The sequence below is a fragment of the Manis pentadactyla genome, chromosome 4, assembly GCF_030020395.1.
Source record: "Manis pentadactyla isolate mManPen7 chromosome 4, mManPen7.hap1, whole genome shotgun sequence".
Taxonomy (NCBI): Eukaryota; Metazoa; Chordata; class Mammalia; order Pholidota; family Manidae; genus Manis; species Manis pentadactyla.
Genome location: NC_080022.1, coordinates 41,091,178 through 41,113,091, shown reverse-complemented (window position 1 = coordinate 41,113,091; position 21,914 = coordinate 41,091,178). Strand labels below are relative to the sequence as shown.

Sequence of the window (21,914 nt, the reverse complement as noted above, 5' to 3'; positions counted from 1 at the left end):
GTCTACTTTATAGAGTGGTGAAGATTAGATGAGATGATACAAGTAAAGTGCTGAGAATATTGCCAGACCCATAAGTAAGTCCTTAATAAGTATAACTGTTTGCTGTTACAATTACTATTGGTCAAGAACATCCAGCCATGGCCCATTTTTTGTGTCCTCTATACATGTTTCTTGCTGTGCTTGAATTTCTCTTGCTCTCCTTTGCTTCATTCATTTGACAAATACTGTGTACCTGCTATCTGTAAAGCACTGGTGTCCATACTGTGACATACACAGTGAGCAAGACAGACAAAGTCACTGGCCCCATGGGTTAATATTTCTAGTGAGGGTGATCAACAGAAACAAATATATACTAAATATGTCAGATAGTGATAAGAGCTAGGAAAAAACAATAAAGCTGAGTAAGAGGAAAGAGTGCCTTAAGGTACAGCTTTAGATAGGGTGGTCAGAAAAGCCTCTCTGAGGAGGTTATATTTGATCAGTGATCTAAATGAATTAAGAGAGCTATATGAGTATCTATGGAAATTTTCTACATACAGGAAATTGCAAGGGCAGGGGCCTTGAGATGGAGTGCTCTTTATTATTGCTTGATCGGTTCCTTTAAGATTTAGTTTAAGAGTCAGTTGTAGGTGACTTCCTCAGTTTTCCTATATTAATTTGTTATGAGATAATTCACACATGACTTTTATTGGCTTTTCCTCTTACTGCTCCCTGAAATGTCTCTGATCCCATAGCAACTGTGTTTGCTGCTTCTTGTGCCACTTGTACCACAATGGATTGTGATTGTCTGTTTTTCCCACTAGACTCTGAGTTTTTAATGTCAGAGATTATGGTTTCTTACTTTAGTATTCCCAGTATCTGGGCATATAGATGTACAACAGACCACTAAATGAATGAGTAGTGAATGAACAAATAAGTTTTTTGACTTTATATTTCCTCAGTATATTTCTCTCTGTACTTTGTTTCTTTCTGCCTGGTAATAACAATAGTAGGCACAATTTATTTGACTACTTTCTTATTTGTATGGCAATCAGTTTAATACATCAAATACAATTTTATATCTAGCCATTTGTTGTAATTTCACTCTTTCTCTTTTTTTATTTCTATCTTTGGATTAAGTTCCAGGAAGATAAAGAAGTTGTCCTGTATGTTCATCTCTATTATCAAGAGTACTTCATAGAGTAACACATAATAGATGAGCAGTTGTGTGAATTAATGATGATATGTTAATATATTAATACATTGAGTCTTCTACTGAGTCACTTAGACTATATAGACTATGTAGTATAAACTTATTTACGTGATACTTCAACAGACCCTGAACCAGGAGCTTTAAACAATGTTAAGTCATTTCAGATATTCTTAACCGTCCTAGCTGCTTTCTCTCAGCAGTACCTTATCAAGTCTGATGTTCATGAAAGTGCTTCAACCAGAGTTACTATATTTCCTCAACTAGAAATTGAAACATATGATCCAATAATTATACAGAACACTTGGAAGTTCAGTCTGGATGAATATTATCTCTGTATCCATGTACAAAAATTATCCCCTCCTACAATTCCATAGTAGACATTCTTTTTCCTAGTACCTTCTAGACAGAGGTTAAGCAATTTCAATTTCTGGCCTAGGTAATTCTCTGCAGAGTCTGCATGAGTGATCAATAGACAACCCCCCAGAGCAACATTTGCATTTTAAACATTTGCATTTAAACATTTGCATTTAAAAGAGGAGTTTGCTAAGTAGGTCAAATGGCAAATGGTGGAATGTGTATTGCTGAAGGTAGCTCCATGCTAGTGTTATACTAAACAAGGACTGAAAAGCAGTTGATCTTGTCACATTACAGTAGAGATAAGCTGACAGTATTTTTCCAAAGTTTCAATCATTTAACTGAAAAAGGATGCTTTTTATTTCCTGGATTTTGGATTTATTTCCAGGAAATAACAATGAAACGCTTGCAAGGATGATTCATCATATGAAAATCAGTCAATGTGATATACCACATTAACAGAATGAAGGAAAATAATAACATGATCATCTCAATTAATGCAGAAAAAGCATTTGACAAAATTCAATACTTTTTCATGATGAAAATATTCAATAAACTGGCAATAGAAGGGAACTTCCTCAACATGATAAAGGCCATATGTGAAAAACTCACAGCTGGCATCACAGTAAATGATGAAAGACCAAAAGTTTTTTTCCCTTGAGATCAAGAGGACAAAAAACTACTTCTGTTCGACATAGTACTGGAAGTTCTAGCCAGAGCAGTTGGCAAGAAAAACAAATAAAAGGCACCCAGACTGGAAAGGAAGAAGTAAAATTATCAGTTTGTAGGTGACATGATTTTTTAAAAATTTATTGTGGTAAATAACACATGATGTGAGATACACTCCCTTAACAGATTTTTAAGTGTACAGTACAGTATTGTTAATTATAAGCATAATGTTGTACAGTAGATCTCTGAGACTTTTCCATTTTGTAGTAATGAAACTCTATTCCTATTGAACAGCAACTCCCCAACCTCCTCCATCTCCTTCTTCTTCTCCTCCTCCCTCATCTGGCTGTCCCTAGCAAACAACATTCTACTTCTTTGCTTCTATGAGTTTGGCTACTTTAGATACCTTAAATAAGTGGAGTATTTGTTCTTCTGTGACTGACCTATTTCACTTAGAATAATTTTTTCAAGGTTCATCCATATTGGAGCATACACAGGATTTCCTTTTCGTATAGCTGAACAATATTCTGTTGCATGTGTGTACCACATTTTCTTAATCCATTTGTCTGTTGATAGGTAATTAGATTGTCTCTACTTCTTGGCCATTGTGAATCGTGCTGCAGTGAACGTGTGAGTGCAAGTGTCTCTTCAAGAACCTGATTTCAGTTCTTCTGGATAAATACTGAGAAGTGGGATTGATGGATCATATTGTTGTTCTATTTTTAAGTTTTGAGGAGCCACCGTACTGTTGTGACATGATTTTTTATATGTAGAAAACCCTAAAGATTCCACAAAAACAGAGCTAATAAACAAATTTAGCAAAATTGTAGAATATAAAATCAACAAAAATCAATAACATTTTTATACACTAGCAATGAATGATTTGCAAAGGAAATTAAGAGAACAGTTCCACTTACAAAAGCATCAAAAAGAATAAAATAGTTTGTAATACTTTAACCAAGGTTGGGGGTGGAAGACTTCTACAATGAAAGCCTCAAAATGCTGCTTTGACTAATGATGTTTCATTGTGATACTAGAGGAAAAAAGGTAGATGAATGTGTGCAATTGTGGGTTAATAATAACAAATTGTTCTTTTAAATCATCTACTTATTTTGATACTAAGTTATTTTAAATAGGTGACCCTCACAGCTAAAGGTGTCTTAGAATTGGAAAATGTCATGATACCTCTCTCAGTGTGGTGGAGGTTCAAATGATACAATGCATATGAAAGATGTTAGCAAGATAATGGTGTAGATAGCAACATTGATGATAGATACAACAAACCTAATAGTTAAGAGCAAAAGCCCTACAGTCAGAATTCTGAATTCTGCAATTCAGTTACTTGTCCCAACACTTAAATAGATGTGTGGCTTTGAGTCAGATACTCAATGTCTCATTTTCCTCACCTGTAAAGTAGATATAATAATATGTGCTTCCTCAGGTTAAATGGGCTTAACATGTCAAAGTGCTTAAAACTACTACTTGGTGTATAGAAAATGCTAGGTAAGGATTTAATATATGTTACTTATTATGAAGCTATAAAGCACTATGTGTATGATTTTAAAATGTACATTTAAGTTTATACTTTATAATTTAACTTACCTCTTTAAAAGAACAACATTTCATTGCTGATTTTTCTGGGTCTCTGGTACGCCATTACCCATGAAACTTTTTTTGTCTCATTTGTGCCGAGTTTATGTTTTTTTCCCTGAAAGAACTACTCTTCATTTGTTTGTATTAAATTTTAGAATGTTTGTTTACCTTCAACTAGTATAGGCCATCTCTTACTAATCAAATCTGTTAGTTCTGGGCTATTAATCATCCAGCTCAATTGAGTGTCAGTGGTAAAATCAGAGGGTTTGCTCAGTCAACCCCATTTTGTAAGTCATTACAGTGATGAAAATTCTTTTTACCAAATTCTTGCTGTTTTGGAAATAAGTACAACTAATTTAATTTTTTTCAGTTCATTTTAAGAAATTGATCTATTTAGTAAGTGATGTTTATTTCAAATTATACTTGAGATTTTAAAAGTAAGGTATTAAAGGGATGCAAGGATGGTACAATATTCAAAAATCCGTCAACATCACACACCACATCAACAAAAAGAACAAAAACTACATGATCATCTCCATAGATGCTGAAAAGTTGCAGGATACAAAATCAATACACAGAAATCTGTTGCATTCCTATATGCTAACGGTGGACTAGCAGAAAGATAAATCAGGAAAACAATTCCATTCACAATTACATCAAAAAGAATAAAATACCTAGGAATAAACCTAACCAAGGAAGTGAAAGGCCTATACCTTGAAAACTACAAGACACTCATGAGAGAATTAAAGAAGATACCAATAAATGGAAATACATGCTGTGCTCATGGAAAGGAAGAATTAATATTGTTAAAATGGCATCTCCATAGATGCTGAAAAAGCATTCAACAAAATTCAACATCCATTCATGATAAAAACTCTCAAAAAATGGGTATAGAGGGTAAGTACCTCAATATAATAAAGGCCATATATGACAAACCCACAGCCAACGTACTTAACAGTGAGAAGCTGAAAGCTTTTCTTTTAAGATCGGTAACAAGACAAGGATGCCCACCCTCCCCACTTTTATTCAATATAGTACTGAAGGTACTAGCCACGGCAGTCAGACAACACAAAGAAATAAAAGGCGTCCAAATTAGTAAAGAAGTTAAACTGTCCCTGTTTGCATATGACATGATATTGTACATAAAAAATCCTAAAAATTCCATCCCAAAACTAATAGAATAACTGAATTCAGCAAAGTTGCAGGATATAAAATCAATACACAGAAATCTGTTGCATTCCTATATGCTAACAGTGAACTAGCAGAAAAAAAAATCAGGAAAAAAATTCCATCAAAAAGAATAAAATACCTAAGAATAAACCTAACCAAGTATGCAAAAGACCTATACCCTGAAAACTAGAAGAGAAAAATGAGAAAAATTAAAGAAGACACCAATAAATGAAAACACATCCCGTGCTCATGGATAGGAAGAATTAATATTGTCAAAATGGCCATCCTGCCTAAAGTAATCTACAGATTCAATGCAATACCTTTGCAAATACCAACATACCAACAGCATTCTTCAACAAACTAGAGCAAATCATTCTAAAATTCATATGGAACCATGAGAGGCCCCGAATAGCTAAAGCAGTCCTGAGAAGGAAGAATAAAACTGGGGGAATTATACTCCCCAACTTCAAGCTCTACTGCAAAGCCACGGTAATCAAGACAATTTGGTACTGGCACAAGAACAGACCCATAGATTAATGGAAAAGATTAGAGAGCTCAGATATAAACCCAAGCATATATGGTCAATTAATATATGATAAAGGAGCCGTGGATATACAGTGGGGAAATGACAGCCTCTTCAACAGCAGGTGTTGGCAAAACTGGACAGCTACATGGAAGAGAATGAAACTGGATTATTGTCTAACCTCATACACAAAAGTAAACTCAAAATGTATCAAAGACCTGAATGTAAGTCATGAAACCATAAAACTCTTTGAAGATAACAGGCAAAAATCTCTTGAATATAAACATGAGCAGCTTTTTCCTGAACGTATCTCCTTGGGCAAAGGAAACAAAATAAAAAATGAACAAATGGGACTACATCATGCTAAAAAGCTTCTGTACAGCAAAAGACACCATCAGCAGAACAAAAGGGCATCCTATAGTATGGGAGAATGTATTTGTAAATGACATATCCGACAAGGGGTTAACATCCAAAATATATAAAGAACTCACATGCCTCAACACCCAAAAAGCAAAAATCCTATTAAAAAATGGGTGGAGGATATGAACAGACAGCATATTCCCTTCACCCCATTGTCTCTAACTGTAACGCTTCATGTAACTATAATACAGTACTAAAACTAGGAAATCAAATTGGCACAATTCACAGACCTTATTCAAATGTCAGTTTTATAGAACCAATTTGTGTTTGTATGTCCATAATGTATGCCTACACAATTTTATTGTATGTAGATTCATGTAACTATAACCACAATTGAAGAATTCTTCCATCACAGAGATTTTTCATGCTACTCATTTATATTAATGCCTACTTTCCTGTCCATTTTATTAATTTATTCACTGGCTATTCTTTGTATCATATGACCTTTGTGATTAAGGAAAAAGAGATTAGCATTAGATTTAGAGCATGTCTCTCTTGGTTTACCTTTCCCCACATTGTACTATAACCACTAATAATAAACCTGATACTATTAAAAGCTTCAGGTCATTTTGTGCACTGTGAAATCAGACTCTCAAAATCAGGTAATCTAGCATTTCACCCACAGGTAGCCTCCCAAAAAATGAGATTGAAGCAACTCTTGAAATTATTATTGATGGGATTAAAGATGGCAGCATGAGAGGTGAGACAGAGGCTTCCTTCTAAAACCACATATAATATGAAAATATAATTAATACAACTAACCCTGAAAGAGCAACAGGAAAGAGGACTGTGCCAGACTGCATACAGCTGGAGAAAAGAGACCTCATGGAACAGGGTAACATACCAAAGCTGTGGCCCGGTGGGACCCAAGCACTTCCCCCACCCCAGGTCAGTGGCGGGAGGAAGAGAAACGGAGCAGGAAGGGAGTGGAGGCCTGGGGCTGCTGAATACCTAACTCCAGAGAAATGCTCTGGGAGCACAAACCTACATTTCATGGTGCTTTCATGATACTCTCGTGAGGGGCTAAGCAGCTCCAGAGAGAAGAGCTTCGGGACACTAGAGGGTGCCAATACAAATATGAAATGCCAAAGGAACCTGGTTCAAAGTAAAATTAATATAACTCCAGAGAAAGATGACATGGACCTCATGACTCTTCCTGAAAGGGAGTTCAAAATAAAAATCATTAACATGCTCATGGAGATAGGGAAAGATATTCAAGAACTCAGGAATGAATTCCGGTCAGAGATCCAATCATTGAAGAGCACAGTGGAGGGTATTAAAAGCAGATTAGATACGGTGGAGGAGATGATAAATTAAATAGAAACCAGAGAAGAGGAATACAAAGCAGCTGAGGCACAGAGAGAAAAAAGGATCTCTAAGAATGAAAGAATATTGAGAGAACTGTGTGAACAATCCAAACGGAACAATATTTGCATTAGAGGGGTACTAGAAGAAGAAGAAGAGAGAGAAAGGGATAGAAAGTGTCTTTGAGGAGGTAATTGCTGAAAACTTCCCCAATCTAGGGAAGGAGATAGTTTCTCAGGCCATGGAGATGCACAGATCTCCCAACACAAGGGCCCCAAGGAAGACAACACCAACACACATAGTAATTAAAATGTCAAAGATCAAGGATAAGGACAGACTACTAAAAGCAGCCAGAGATAGAAATAAGATCACATACAAAGGAAAGCCCATCAGCCTATCATCAGACTTCTCAGCAGAAACATTACAGGCCAGAAGGGAGTGGCATGATGTATTTAACACAATGAAGCAGAAGGGTCTCAAACCAATATTACTTCATCCAACAAGATTATCATTTAAATTTGAAGGAGGGATTGAACCATTTCCAGATAAGCAAAAGCTGAGAGAATTTGCCTCCCACAAACCATCTCTACAGTGTATTTTGAAGGGACTGCTATAGATGGAAGTGTTCCTAAGGTTGAATAGCTGTCACCAGAGGTAATAAAACCACAGTAAAGAAAGTAGAACAGCTAATTACAAAGCAAATGCAAAATTAAATGAACTATCCCCAAAGTCAATCAAGGGATAGACAAAGAGTACAGAATATGATACCTTCTATATAAAGAATGGAGGAGAAAGAAAAAGGAGGAGAAAAAGAAAAGAACCTTTAGATTGTGTTTGTAAAAGCATATTAAGTGAGTTAAGTTAGAATCTTAGATGGTAAGGAAACTAACCTTGAACCTTTGGTAACCAAGAATCTAAAGTCTGCAATGGCAATAAGTACATACCTATTGATAATCACCCTAAATGTAAATGGACTGAATGCACCAATCAAAAGACACAGAGTCACTGAATGGATAAAAAACAAGAAACATCTATCTTCTGCCTACAAGAGACTCACTTTAAATCCAAGGACATACACAGACTAAAAGTGAATGGTTGGAAAAAGATATTTCATGCAACTAATAGAGAGAAAAAAGTGGAAGTTGCAGTACTTGTATCAGACAAAATAGACTTCAAAACAAAGAAAGTCACAAGAGACAAAGAAGGACATTACATAATGATAAAGGGGTCAATCCAACAAGAAGACATAACCATTATAAATATCTATGCTCCCAACACAGGAGCACCTACATATGTGAAACAAATACTACCAGAATTAAAAGGGGAAATAGAATGCAATGCATTCATTTTAGCAGACTTCAGCACTCCACTCACTCTGAAGGACAGATCAACCAGACAGAAAATAAGTAAGGAGGCAGAAGCACTGAACAACACATTAAAACAGATGGACCTAACAGACATCTACAGAACTCTACACCCAAAAGCAGGAGAATACACATTCTTCTCAAGTGCACATGGAACATTTTCAAGAATAGACCACATACTAGGCCACAAAAAGAGCCTCAGTAAATTCAAAAACATTGAAATTGTACCAACCAGTTTCTCAGACCACAAAGGTATGAAACTAGAAATAAATTATGCAATGAAAATGAAAAACCCCACAAACACATGCAGGCTTCACAACATGCTCCTAAATAACCAGTGGATCAATGACCAAATAAAATCAGATCAAGGAATCTATGGAGACAAATGACAACAATAATTCAACCCTGCAAAATCTGTGGGACGCAGCAAAGGCCGTGTTAAGAGAAAAGTATATTGCAATACAGGCCAACCTCAGGAAAGAAGAACAATCCCATATAAGCAGTCTAAACTCACAATTAATGAAACTCGGAAAAGAAGAACAAATGAGGCCTAAAGTCAGTAGAAGGAGGGACATAATAAAGATTAGAGCAGAAATAAATAAAACCAAGAAGAATAAAACAATAGAAAGAATCAATGAAAGCAAGAGCTGGTTCTTCAAGAAAATAAACAAAATAGATAAACCCCTAGCCAGACTTATCAAGAAAAAAAGAGTCTACATGCATAAACAGAATCAGAAATGAGAAAGGAAAAATCACTACAAACACCACAGAAATACAAATAATTATTAGAGAATACTATGAAAATTTATATGCTAACAAACTGGATAACCTAGAAGAAATGGACAACTTTCTAGAAAAATACAACCTTCCAAGGCTGACCAAGGAAGAAACAGAAAATCTGAACAGACCAATTACCAGCAACGAAATTGAACTGGTAATCAAAAACCTACTTAAGAATGAAACTCCTGTAGCAGATGGCTTCACTGCTGAATTTTATCAAACATTTAGTGTAGACAAAGTTTTCCAAAGAGTAGAAGAGGAGGGAAGACTTCCAAACTCATTCTATGAGGCCAACATCACTCTAATAAGAAAAACAGGCAAAGACACCACAAAAAAAGAAAATTGCAGACCAATATCCCTGATGAACATAGATGCAAAAATACTCAACAAAATATTAGCAAACTGAATTCAGAAATACATAAAAAAATCATCTATCTTGATCAAGTATGATTTATTCCAGGGATGCAAGGATGGTACAACATTTGAAAATCCATCAACATCATCCACCACATCAACAAAAAGAAGGACAAAAACCACACGATCATCTCCATAGATGCTGAAAAAGCATTTGACAAAATTCAACATCCATTCATGATAAAAATTCTCTTACAAAATAAGTATAGAGGGCAAGTACCTCAACATAATAAAGGCCATATATGACAAACTCACTGCCAACATTATACTTAACAGCGAGAAGCTGAAAGCTTTTCCTTTAAGATTGGGAACAAGACAGGTATGCCCACTTTCCCCACTTCGGTTCAAAATAGTACTGGAGGTCCTAGCCACGGCAATCAGACAACACAAAGAAATAAAAGGCATCCAGATTGGCAAGGAAGAAGTTAAACTGTCCCTGTTTGCATATGACATGATATTGTACATAAAAAACTCTAAAGAATCCATTCCAAAACTACTAGACCTAATATCTGAATTCAGCAAAGTTGCATGATACAAAATTGATACACAGAAATCTGTGGCATTCCTATACACCAACAGTGAACTAGCAGAGAGAGAAATCAGGAAAACAATTCCATTCACAATTGCATCAAAAAGAATAAAATACCTAGGAATAAACCTAACCAAGGAAACGAAAGACCTATACTCTGAAAACTACAAGACACTCATGAGAGAAATTAAAGAAGATACTAATAAATGGAAACACATCCCGTGCTCATGGATAGGAAGAATTAATATTGTCAAAATGGCCATCCTGCCTAAAGCAATCTATAGATTCAATGCAATTCCTATCAAAATACCAACAGCATTCTTCAACAAACTAGAGAAAATCGTTCTAAAATTCATATGGAACCACAAAAGACCTCGAATAGCCAAAGCAATTCTGAGAAGGAAGAATAAAGCCGGGGGGATTATGTTCCCCAACTTCAAGCTCTACTACATAGCCACAGTAATCAAGGCAATTTGGTACTGCCACAAGAACATACCCACAGACCAATGGAACAGACTAGAGAGCCCTGATATAAACCCAAGCATATATGGTCAATTAATATATGGTAAAGGAGCCATGGACATACAGTGGGGAAATGACAGCCTCTTCAACAGCTGGTGTTGGCAAAACTGGACAGCTACATGGAAGAGAATGAAACTGGATTATTGTTTAACCCCATACACAAAAGTAAACTCGAAATGGATTAAAGACTTGAATGTAAATCATGAAACCATGAAAGTCTTAGAAGACAACATAGGCAAAAATCTCCTGAATATAAGCATGAGCAACTTCTTCCTGAACACATCTCTTTGAGCAAGGGAAACAAAAGCAAAAATGAACTCATGGGACTACATCAAACTAAAAAGTTTCTGTACGGCAAAGGACACCATCAACAGGACAAAAAGGCATCCTACACAATGGGAGAATATATTTGTAAATGACATATCTGACAAGGGATTTATATCCAAAATATATAAAGAACTTCCATGCCTCAACACCCCAAAACCAAATAACCGAATTAACAAATGGGCAGAGGATGTGAAGAGACAGTTCTTCAAAGCAGAGATTCAGATGGCCAACAGACACATGAAAAGGTGCTCCACATCACTAATCATCAGGGAAATGCAAATTAAAACCACAATGAGATATCACCTCACACCAGTAAGGATGGCCATCGTCAAAAAGACTAAGAACAACAATTGCTGGCGAGGATGCAGAGAAAGGGGAACCCTCCTACACTGCTGGTGGGAATGTAAGCTTGTTCAACCATTGTGTAAAGCAATATGGAGGTTCCTTAAAAAACTAAAAATAGAAATACCTTTTGACCTGGGAACCCACTCCTTGGAATTTACCCAAAGAATACAACTTCTCAGATTCAAAAAGACATATGCACCCCTATGTTTATTGCAGCACTATTTACAATAGCCAAGATATGGAAGCAACTTAAGTGTCCATCAGTAGATGAATGGATAAAGGAGAGCTGGCACATATACACAATGGAATACCATTCAGCCATAAGAAAGAAACATATCCTACCATTTACAACAACATGGATGAAGCTGGAGGACATTATGCTCAGTGAAATAAGCCAGGCGGAGAAAGACAATGATTTCCCTCATTTGTGGAGTATAACAACGAAGCAAAACTGAAGGAACAAAATAGCAGCAGACTCAGAGACTCCAAGAAGGAACTAGTGGTTACCAAAGGGGAGGGGTGTGGGGGGGGTGGGGATGGAGGGAGAAGGGGATTGAGGGGTATTATGTTTAGTACACATGGTGTGGAGGATCACAGGGAGAACAGTGTAGCACAGAGAAGGCACATAGTGGATCTGTGGCATCTTACTGCACTGATGGACAGTGACTGCATTGGGGTATGGGTAGGGACTTGATAATATGTGTAAATGTAGTAACCACATTGTTTTTTCATTTGAAACCTTCATTAGAGTGTATATCAATAATACCTAAATAAAAAATTAAAAAATTAAAAAAAAAGAAATTATTATTAACCTATGAATTTCCCTAATAAAACCAGGACCTCTTTTTAAGAAATTACCTCATATGCTTTTTAAAAAAATTACCTGGTATACTTTGGTGCTAGATTATCTGTGTTAATTTTTGCTAGATTATACTGCGCTAAGAAGCAATCCAAAATATCAGTATGTTACAGTAACAAAGGTTTATTTATTGCTCACTGCCTTTTTTTTTTTTTTTTTTTGTCTTTGTTGTAGCCAAAATCACAGTGGCTTCAATAAGAGTTCAGATCCCACAAGTAAAAGTAAGTGGTATAGGGCTGATACAGAGCTTTGTGATAGTGTCAGGAACTTAGTTCCTTTTTTTTTTTTTTTTTTTTTTTTTGGCAACCATTTTTTCCATTTCTCAGTCTGGGCAGGCGTCCTAAGTTCTGCCACTGTATCTGCATTCTGGCTAGCTGGAGGAAGGTCTGGAGGTAGAAGGCATTCTCTTCTATAGGTGTACAGCTTGGGAGATGGACACATTATTTCCTTTTACATTCCATTGAGGAGAACTGGGATTTCAGGAGAGGCTGGGAAATGTAGTTCTAGCTAGGTTTAATCTGGTCTACATATCCAGTTAAAGCTTGGGGGTACTATTTGTTAAAGAAGGAATTTACATACTGAATTCAAATTTTTGGACTTTTATGTTTTTCCCCAAATTGAAAATTGCTTTATTTTTTAATTCTAAATAAAAGCAGGAGATATTTATAAAAACATTTTCAGAGAATACAGAATAGTACAAAGAAGAATGTGAAAATCATTTATAATCTCATTATCCATTTTATGTTACATTTTAACTATTCCTTTCAGGATTTTTTTCTCTGTATTCAGTATGGGTTTGCAGGGGTGGGGATCTAAAATGATCATATTTCAGTAAAAAAAACCACTGTTTGGTCATCTTGCTTAAGTGAATTGGCAGTTTGGATGGCTTTTTCCATTCTCACTTAGCTGTTTCGTATTTGCATAGTAATCAGCACAGGGTGTACTTTAGAACACTTAAGTGAGCTAGTGCTTTCTCAAATGTGTTTATGTAGTAACCAGTGAGTCTGCAATGCGGTGATTAATATAGTACAGTTTGGAGCTCAGAATTTCTTACTATATATGAGGATACTTTTTTTCTGAGTACTAAAAATTCAACTGAATTGTCTTTAAAAATTAACCTTTCATTATTGATGGAATATATTCCATTTGCTTTCTCTAGCAAAGTACATCCTTGTCTGTAAGTAAATACATAATTTTTCATTCAAACCAGGACATTTTTGAAAGTGAAAGGGACACCACAAATATTAAAATTCTAAAAGTTTTCCGAAATATTAATTTTTTTGGCCATCAAAATGTTTTATTACATGGAGATCAGTAAAGTAGTTCTATTCAAAGTCTGATTTCAAAAATAAAATTTCCTAAAACATTTGTCTGTAGTTCAACAATTAAAGTCTTTACAATGATTATCAGAATATTAAAAAATACAAACAGGATAGTTATTCTTGGTAGTAATATCAGTTTATTAGCCATACTTGTTTCTAATATTGAGTCACTAATACTTTGCTGAACAATGTAACTATTTTCCAACAAAGTTTAACTAGTTTTAATATTTTCATAAAACTGCAGTACTTTTCAGTTACATTTTATTGTTTGTGGTTGTTAACTCTTAACTATTGACTTGTCTATAACCAGTAGTATTTTTAATTACTAATATACTCTGTATATGTTGTGATGTACCTAGTTAGCTCTGGAAAAATTTTGCTAAGTGCAGAATACTCCTAATTCTAATTTTTTTCTTATTGAAAACTAAAAATTTATCAGCCCCAATATTTTCACAGACTGTGTCTTCTTGCCTCTGTTAAAGGTACTCTCTTTGACAAATACTTTTATAAGACAAATGATTTCATATAAATTGTGCCTATTTATGATTATTTTACATGTTCCACTAAATTTAGGCTTTCTGTTATTTCATTTAATTCCAGTGCAGAATATAATATATCTAGTTAAAAATAGGAAGATTGTTTTTGATGAAACTATAATTCATTACCAAGTGTAATTATAGAATTTCAAAATTAATTCTTGTATATTATTTGAGCTGTCATCATTTAATTTATTTAGTTCTTCCTGTGCTTTAGGGATATGCTTCAATGTCTTGGTAAACTTTGTTTATAATAATTGATATTTGCTAAAGGCTTCAAAAGCTAAAGTTTTTTTTGAACTTTATTCATTGAACTTTAATTTTGATTGAAGATGTCCAGCTGATTTTAAATAATATGCAACCAATTTTTACAGAACTTGTTATAAAGTCACTATTACAGATTCCAGCATTTAAAATCTGATGACAGGTTGCAAGTAGAGCACACATATTGCCATCTTAAAATATTTTTGTATTCAATACCATTTTAAGTTTTAACTGTGGATATATCAGTACATTTGTAGATTTTGACAGTTGCAGATAATTCATTAATGATATTATTAAAGTGCCATGGTAAGTAGAAATAAGCCTCAAAAGTTTTATGCAAATTGCCTGTGTCCATTTTCTAGGGAAGTGAAAATTCAGTACTTAATTTTTGTAAACATGCAGTTTCTTCTTTTAGCTCATTGCTCTTGAAATGGCTTATTAGATAATAAAAATTTATTGCCAAATAACAAAATAAATCAACAGTTGGAGAATTATCCCACACAATAAATGACAAAACCACGAAAACACCTCAAGAGTTTTCAGACTATTTATTGACACCTTGCACATACTTCATTTGCACCTAACCTGTAATTTCCCATTGTCTTAACTGGCCAGTGGCCTGGTGTATGCTGCAGGTCACTGGATATGTCACTGCACTGATTAGCATGCCAGATATGCAGCAGGAGCATCAGTGTCAAATACTTCTTCCACTATCTTTCAAGACTATAAGGAATTAATTGCCCGTGGTTGCTTGTGTGTGAGGATACCTTTCAATGAGTCTTCTGCGTGCTGTCGTTGAAAAGAAGGTGTTAGTCATGTTGTTATCTGTGAAGAATCAGGAAAAGATGTAATTATCCCTAGTCCTCTTTCAGGTTTCATTACTTGTTCAAGTGGTTAAAACACTTACATGCTACTAGTTAATACCTTGGCCAGAAGTTAGATGTATACAGTAGAGGTGTACTACATCCATCTTGGTTTATTTTAATGTAGTGATTAATAACAATAGTTCATTTAAGAAAGTGAGAAATCTCCATCAATAGCTGAATATATATAGAAGATGTGGTATGTATACACAATGGACTATTCAGCCATAAAAAAAGAAATCTGCCATTTGCAACCACATGAATGGACTTAGAGGTTATTATGCTAAATGAAATATGTTGGCAGAGAAAGACAAATACCATATGATTTCACTTATTTGTGGAATCTAAAAACAAAACAAAACAAAACAAAATGAACAAAATAACAGTAGACCCATGGACACTGAGAAGTGACTGGTGGTTACCGTCGGGGAGGTTGGGGTGGGTGGGTGAGGAGGGTGAGGGGGATAAAAGGGGCACAGAAGTTCTCAATCATACTGTAAGTTTGTCATGGAGATAGTAGTACAGCATGGAGGATATAGTCAATGATTCCTTAACATCTTCCTATATTGACAGATAAGATTTAATAATATGGGTAACTGTTGAATCACTGTATTATATACTTGAAACGAATACAAGATTGTATGTCAACAATGCTTCAATAAAGAAAAAAAGGAAAAAAAGAAAATGGGAATCGAGACAAATGGCAAATTAGATGACATAATGGGACAATACTATAAATCAAGGCTGTCCTGAGCAACCCAGGGCATATAAGAAGTAGCATGGTATTGTGAAGGAGCATGAAATGGGATAGAACAGCTTTAAAGTCCAGCCTTGCTATGTAAAACTTGGACAAGCGACCTCCCTCAGACTAGGTGTATTAGGGTTCTCCAGAGAAATAGAAACAATAGGATATATACACACGCTGATTGATGAATCTTAAGAAATTGGCTCATGTGATTGTGGAGGCTGGCAAGTACAAAATTTACAGGGACCCAGGGAAAAATTGATGTTACAGGTGAGTCTGAAGGCATTCTGGAGGCAGAATTCCTTCTTTGTGGGACATTAGTCTTTTCTCTTAAAGTCTTCAACTGATTGGATGAGGTCCACGGACATGGAAGGTAACCTGTTGTATTCAAAGCCTATTGACTTACATGTTAATCACATCTAAAAAATACCTTGATAGTAACATCTAGACTGGTGTTTGACCAAACAACTGGGTTAGCCTAGCCAAACTGACACATAAAATTAACCCTTACACCTAGTTTCCTCATTTGCCAATTGGGTTGAGCATGTGGCTCACAAAGGTTTAGTACAGTAGTATTTATAAAGCAGTTAGCATAATGTGTTCTCAGAGTAGGCACTCAATGAATGTTGGTTTCTTAATCTAGTTTTGTACCCATTAAGACTATAGGAGCAACCTTGATACTTGAATATTTTCCCCCTGCTTATCTTTGCACTTCTGACTAAAACTTCCCTGCCCCCTTTTCTACTTAATGAGCCCTGTCAAATCTATCTTACAAACTTTTCTTCAGACTATACCATTCTTTTCTGTCATTGTCAGTGTTCAAGTCTTCTACTGGGCCATTAAAATTATTTCGTAAGTTGCCTGCTACATTCCATTCTACTTTCCCTCTTCAGATATAAAGAATCACCTAGAACTAATACTAAGTTAATAACTTTCTTGAATTTGTTCTCTTTTTCCATCCTTACTTTCTTTATTTTTACCATGCCAGATGAAGCCCTCCATAAGTTGTCTTCTACAAAATTTCACAACCTTATCTCCAATTCCTGTTACAATTAGAGTTCCTTGCTCTTCTTTTCAAACATTAACAGAGCTTTCTATAACTTACATGCCTTTGTGCGTGCTGTTACCTCTGTGTAGAATAACCCCTGCCCAATACTTCACATTCCTGAACTGATGTCACCCCATGAAGCTTTCCTGGACTCCCTTCCTGGTTCTAGAATACTCGTACACTTTCATGTGCAGGTGAACCTGAGCCTTCGAACATTGATACTCCTAAGCTGCCTTTTAGACAAGGTAATGAATCTATCCATTAGCTGACCAAGGAACCCTTTGAATTGTAGTATAAATTGAATGGCACTCTCTGCCTACAAGCATTTCAGATCTGATGGTATCAATAACATCTTTTTGTATATCAGTTTGTGTATTTATTTGGGTAGAGAGAATGAATGCCTAAGAATTTGGGCCTTTCAACTGTCTTTAACCAAAGCATTTCACCCCAGTTTGTTACGTGTTGGGTTTCTGGGTAAAATTTTGCATGAGGAAGAGTTCTAATGTCAAATATAATTTAAAAATTCTTGTTTTATTTCTTGTTTGCTTGGTTCTCTTTAGTAATCCATATGGCTGCCTTTATTCACTACCCTTGCCAAAGAAACAAAACCAACTTTTTTGAAATCAAGGATGTTTTAATTTTATTTATCTTTGTTTCTCAGATCTTTTGAATGAATTTGAATGCAACAAAACAAGTTACTGAATAGCATTTAATATTTATTTATTTATTTATTTATTTATTTTAGTTATCGAGTGGGAATCCTGTATATGAAAAATACTATAGACAGGTAAGATTTTTATTTCTTTGTCTTTCTAGATTGAATATAAGATATACTTTTAATTCTCGATTGTATTCATGCAGATTACCAGCCAACTGAATAAATAACCTCCTGCTTTGAGTACATAATGCTTACATGAGCTTTCAAAAACATGAAGGAAAGATAATTAAGCCTGAATACTTAGTTGTCTTATATATCTATATCTATCTTTAAAAATCTGTAAACATTAGATGTATTCATCAGATAAAAATATCCAAATTAATTTATAAGCCAAATAGGAATTGCTGTTATGTTGTTTATAAGACTTACTGAAGTTTAATTTTCGCAAAGTTAAAACCATGACTATCATACAAGTATAAAATGAACATGTGTCAAGGATTTTATTCAACTTATTCATTATTGAGAGAATAAGATATAAAATAGAAATTATGAATTACAGAGATTTACATTCTCCACCAGACAAAATTCACATCATTGGTATGGACAGGAATCATTTACATGCTATCCATTTTCTATAATTTAACTTCTAACCCTACAGGATGTGAAATAGCCTCAGCAATGGAAAGTCAGTCAAGGGTGCATTTATAGATTAGATAATCTTCTGAGGCAATATTGTTTGCCTTTTTCCAAATATTGAATCAGTTTTCTGTAAAGTTGCCTCATCTTGTGATCATGATTACAGAAAAGGCTAGTCTCATTGAATTTGATCTGTCTGTCTATATAGTTGCAAAAAGTATTGGCGAACCATTGAAGCACCTCTTGGGTATGACTTCCAAATCTAGAGCCATACACTCACTATTTAACAACTTCTAAGGCTAGAGAATTCATTTCTGCCTAAAATTTCTAAAGAATGTCAGATTATACTTTTTAAACCTTTTGTTATTTGTTCGTTTATCTTGAGGCTAGGACCAAACCGTAGAAATTTTCTTCCCCACATTTTACCTGCAGTATATATAAATTAGAGTAAGTTTATCTCATCCAAGGTTTCTCATATCTGCTAAGGTTCCTAGCCTACTAAGTGATCTTGCTTCATTGCCTGAGAGGCTGGGACATTATAAAGCAGGTTGCTTGTCAGTTTTCTTGGGAGGTCTTTGTAGACATCAGCTCCACATAAAGTCAATCCTTTTTCCTTAGTAGTGGCTTGTTCTGTCTTAGTAAAAGAGTCATTTTCAAATGAGGCCTTGTTTTGCACAATCAGTGGACTCAATTATATCCTGATAAATAAGAGAACAAATTGTTACTGAACCTACATAATAACTATATTGCCATAAAAAGTAAGGACACTCAGTTAAAAGGATTTTTTTTGAATTCAGATACCATTGAAAACTGTTTCATTCAGTTTACAAAAGCAGAGCCCACTAAACTGAGAGTTAGTGATAGTGTAAGAAGAAAAAAGGCTTTTACACATATCCATTAAAATATAGAATATTAAAAATAATACCAACAATATTCCAAGTAAATAACTATAAATTTTCTTCAACAGTTCACTCAGTTCTGTGTAATTCAAGCTGCAGTTCTTGTTCTCCTACATCTCAGGACAGGAGCCTGCTTTCGCAAAAAAATCTACTACCGGACTGCATAGACTTCGAAATTCTGACTTAGTCTGCCAGTATAGTCTACAGTTTTGTAGACCCTGGTTACTGAAAGTTGTCTAAGTAATGTCAGTTCAGAAGTCTTTACCCAAAAGTCTGTTTTTAAGTTGTCATAATTCAGAGTAGGTGGTATGGTACTTTCCATGAGGCTCTGAGACTGCCTTTCTTTGTTGAAGATACAGATTGTAGTCTGCAGCTTATGGCAGAGCCTTTAGGCAAGCATGAAAATACAACAGAAACTGATTGGAGATGACAGATTAAATGGCTGTGTTTATTGTAGTAACCATAAGAATGGAAGATCGTAAAATTCTTTATTGGCGTACAGTACATAAACATTTCATAAAATTTAATTAGTGTTTTTCTGAGTGCCTCTGTATTTAGGCTATACTGTAGGCAAGTGTTCCTTTTTTCACCCACCCTGGTCCAGGAATGGGTAAGAAAAGGAGTTCTAGAGAATTCTAGAGACACGTTTCCCAACCCTTTTTGTACTTCCCTATTACCCCAAATTTGGATTGGGCAATTCTTTCTTCTTTGCTGAGTGCCTGATTTATCCTGTGTTCTAGAACTTGAAAGAAAGGATTTCTCTTTTGCTTCTTTGCTTGGATTGGCCTGTCTGGAATGTTTTGTACATGTTTATAGCACACTTAATCTTTTAACTAACCTGGAAAAACAGCTAGCATACAGTATCTTAGCATCATGTTATCTTTCCCATGACTTTCTAAAATTTACTTTTCATTTTTCCAAGTAGAACTTTAGGAAATCTTTACAGAAGTGAGAGTCACTATTTTTTTGAACTGTTTTCCTGCTCTTTGTGATCTCATTCTGCCTTAAAGGAAGGTCTCCATTAGTTAAAATGATGTTTCCCTTGACGTGCTTTAGAAACTAAACAGTTTTAAAAATGGTTTTTTAAGTTTATTACGGGATCACGGCTGGTTCTAGAGGTGATATTGCTTTGGCTTTTTTTTTCTTTAGTGTTGCAGTTTCTAAGAGTCAGCATAAAAGCAGAAGTTACTGATTTAAAGATGTTTGAAAAAACATGATATATGCAGCTGTGCACATTTGCTAGAAGACCTCTCAAGGAAACGCTGCTCTTTTCTTCCTATTGCCATTTAAGTTTATTGGAATTTAAATGGCAACTGTAGAAGACTTGGAGTCAGAAGATATGTGTTAATCTTATGACTCTGCTAATTTGCTGTATTTCCTCTGAGCTTCAAATTTCTCATTTGTGTAATGGGTGTGATAAAAAAGACTTTGTAAATTGCCAATGCTGTCTAGATGTATTCTATATGGCTCTCCACATATTCCTTGGCCTTTGTTGCTCAAAGGATTCCCACTCCCTTTTTGAAAAAAGGCAGTTTCAGATCACAGGGAGGAAGGCAGATAAATGATGAAAATTTGTCTTTGGGTTTATTGTTAATTTACAGTTTGTATCTTTTCAGGTTGATACTGGCAATGCTGGAAGAGTATTAGCTTCTGATGCTGCTGTTTTCCTGAAAAAATCAGGGCTTCCAGACTTAATACTTGGGAAGGTAGTATCTGTTCATTATAGCTAGATTATAATGAATATTTAGTAGTATTGATAAATTGGATGCAAATTCAGAAAGATACCATCAAGAAACTTAGAAGTTATAACTGAGTCATAAACCAGTTACAGTGATGTGATGGAGGGAACTTGGAGTCTAGTGATTTACCCTTTTGAAAAGTAAGGTGTTTTTCAGATTTTTAGAAAACATTACTCTTTAGTAGGAAGAAATGAGGAAATAATAGTACATTTGGGTATTGTGGGGAAAAACAGTGCAGACTGGGAACTTGCACCCACTCAGAGACTTGGCTCTATCCCTACTTCCTCTATTGTAACTGTCTCTAAATGTGTTTAATATGTGGTGAATAGAGTGGGGGATGAGAGACTTAGGACAGAGCTCAAAGAGGTGGAAAGTCCCTCTCCTGAACTGATCTCCTGGTGAATCCCTATATATGACATTGTTATGTATTCAAGTCCTGAAAAATGATCATTATGATAATTTATTCACAAATAAATATTGGCTATTTCAACGTGCCCATAAGAAATAAAATATCTAAAATCAAGGTAGTATGTTTTAGCAGAAGGAACATTGGATTTGGAGTGAGAGCTTGGGTTAGGAGGAGGCGTCAGACTGGAAGTCATAGCCTGGGTTTAAGTTCTTCCTCTGGTGCCTTGGATGTTCCCGAGGAAGCACTTCTCCTCGCTGAACCTGAGTGTATTTATGTAGGGTTGCACTAAATGATCTTTAAAGTTTCTTTCTTCTTTTAATTCTTCTTAAATCTGACTACCAAGAGGTTATAAATTGCAGGGATTTAATTTATATTTAAGATGATTTTTGTTTAAAATACAGGTTGATACTATTTTTTTCTCTAAATTTC

General features: G+C 35.1%; 1 protein-coding gene across 4 annotated transcripts in view; it reads left to right on the top strand.

Moving 5' to 3' along the window:
• Positions 1–21,914, top strand: part of EPS15 (epidermal growth factor receptor pathway substrate 15) — a 161,210-nt gene that overhangs the window by 24,685 nt on the left and 114,611 nt on the right. For all 4 annotated transcript variants that reach the window (XM_057500206.1, XM_057500205.1, XM_057500204.1 and 1 more), the window contains exons 2-3: positions 17,890–17,931; positions 20,954–21,043. In XM_057500206.1, the coding sequence (XP_057356189.1) occupies positions 17,890–17,931; positions 20,954–21,043 (132 nt within the window). The remainder of the gene's footprint in view (positions 1–17,889; positions 17,932–20,953; positions 21,044–21,914) is intronic.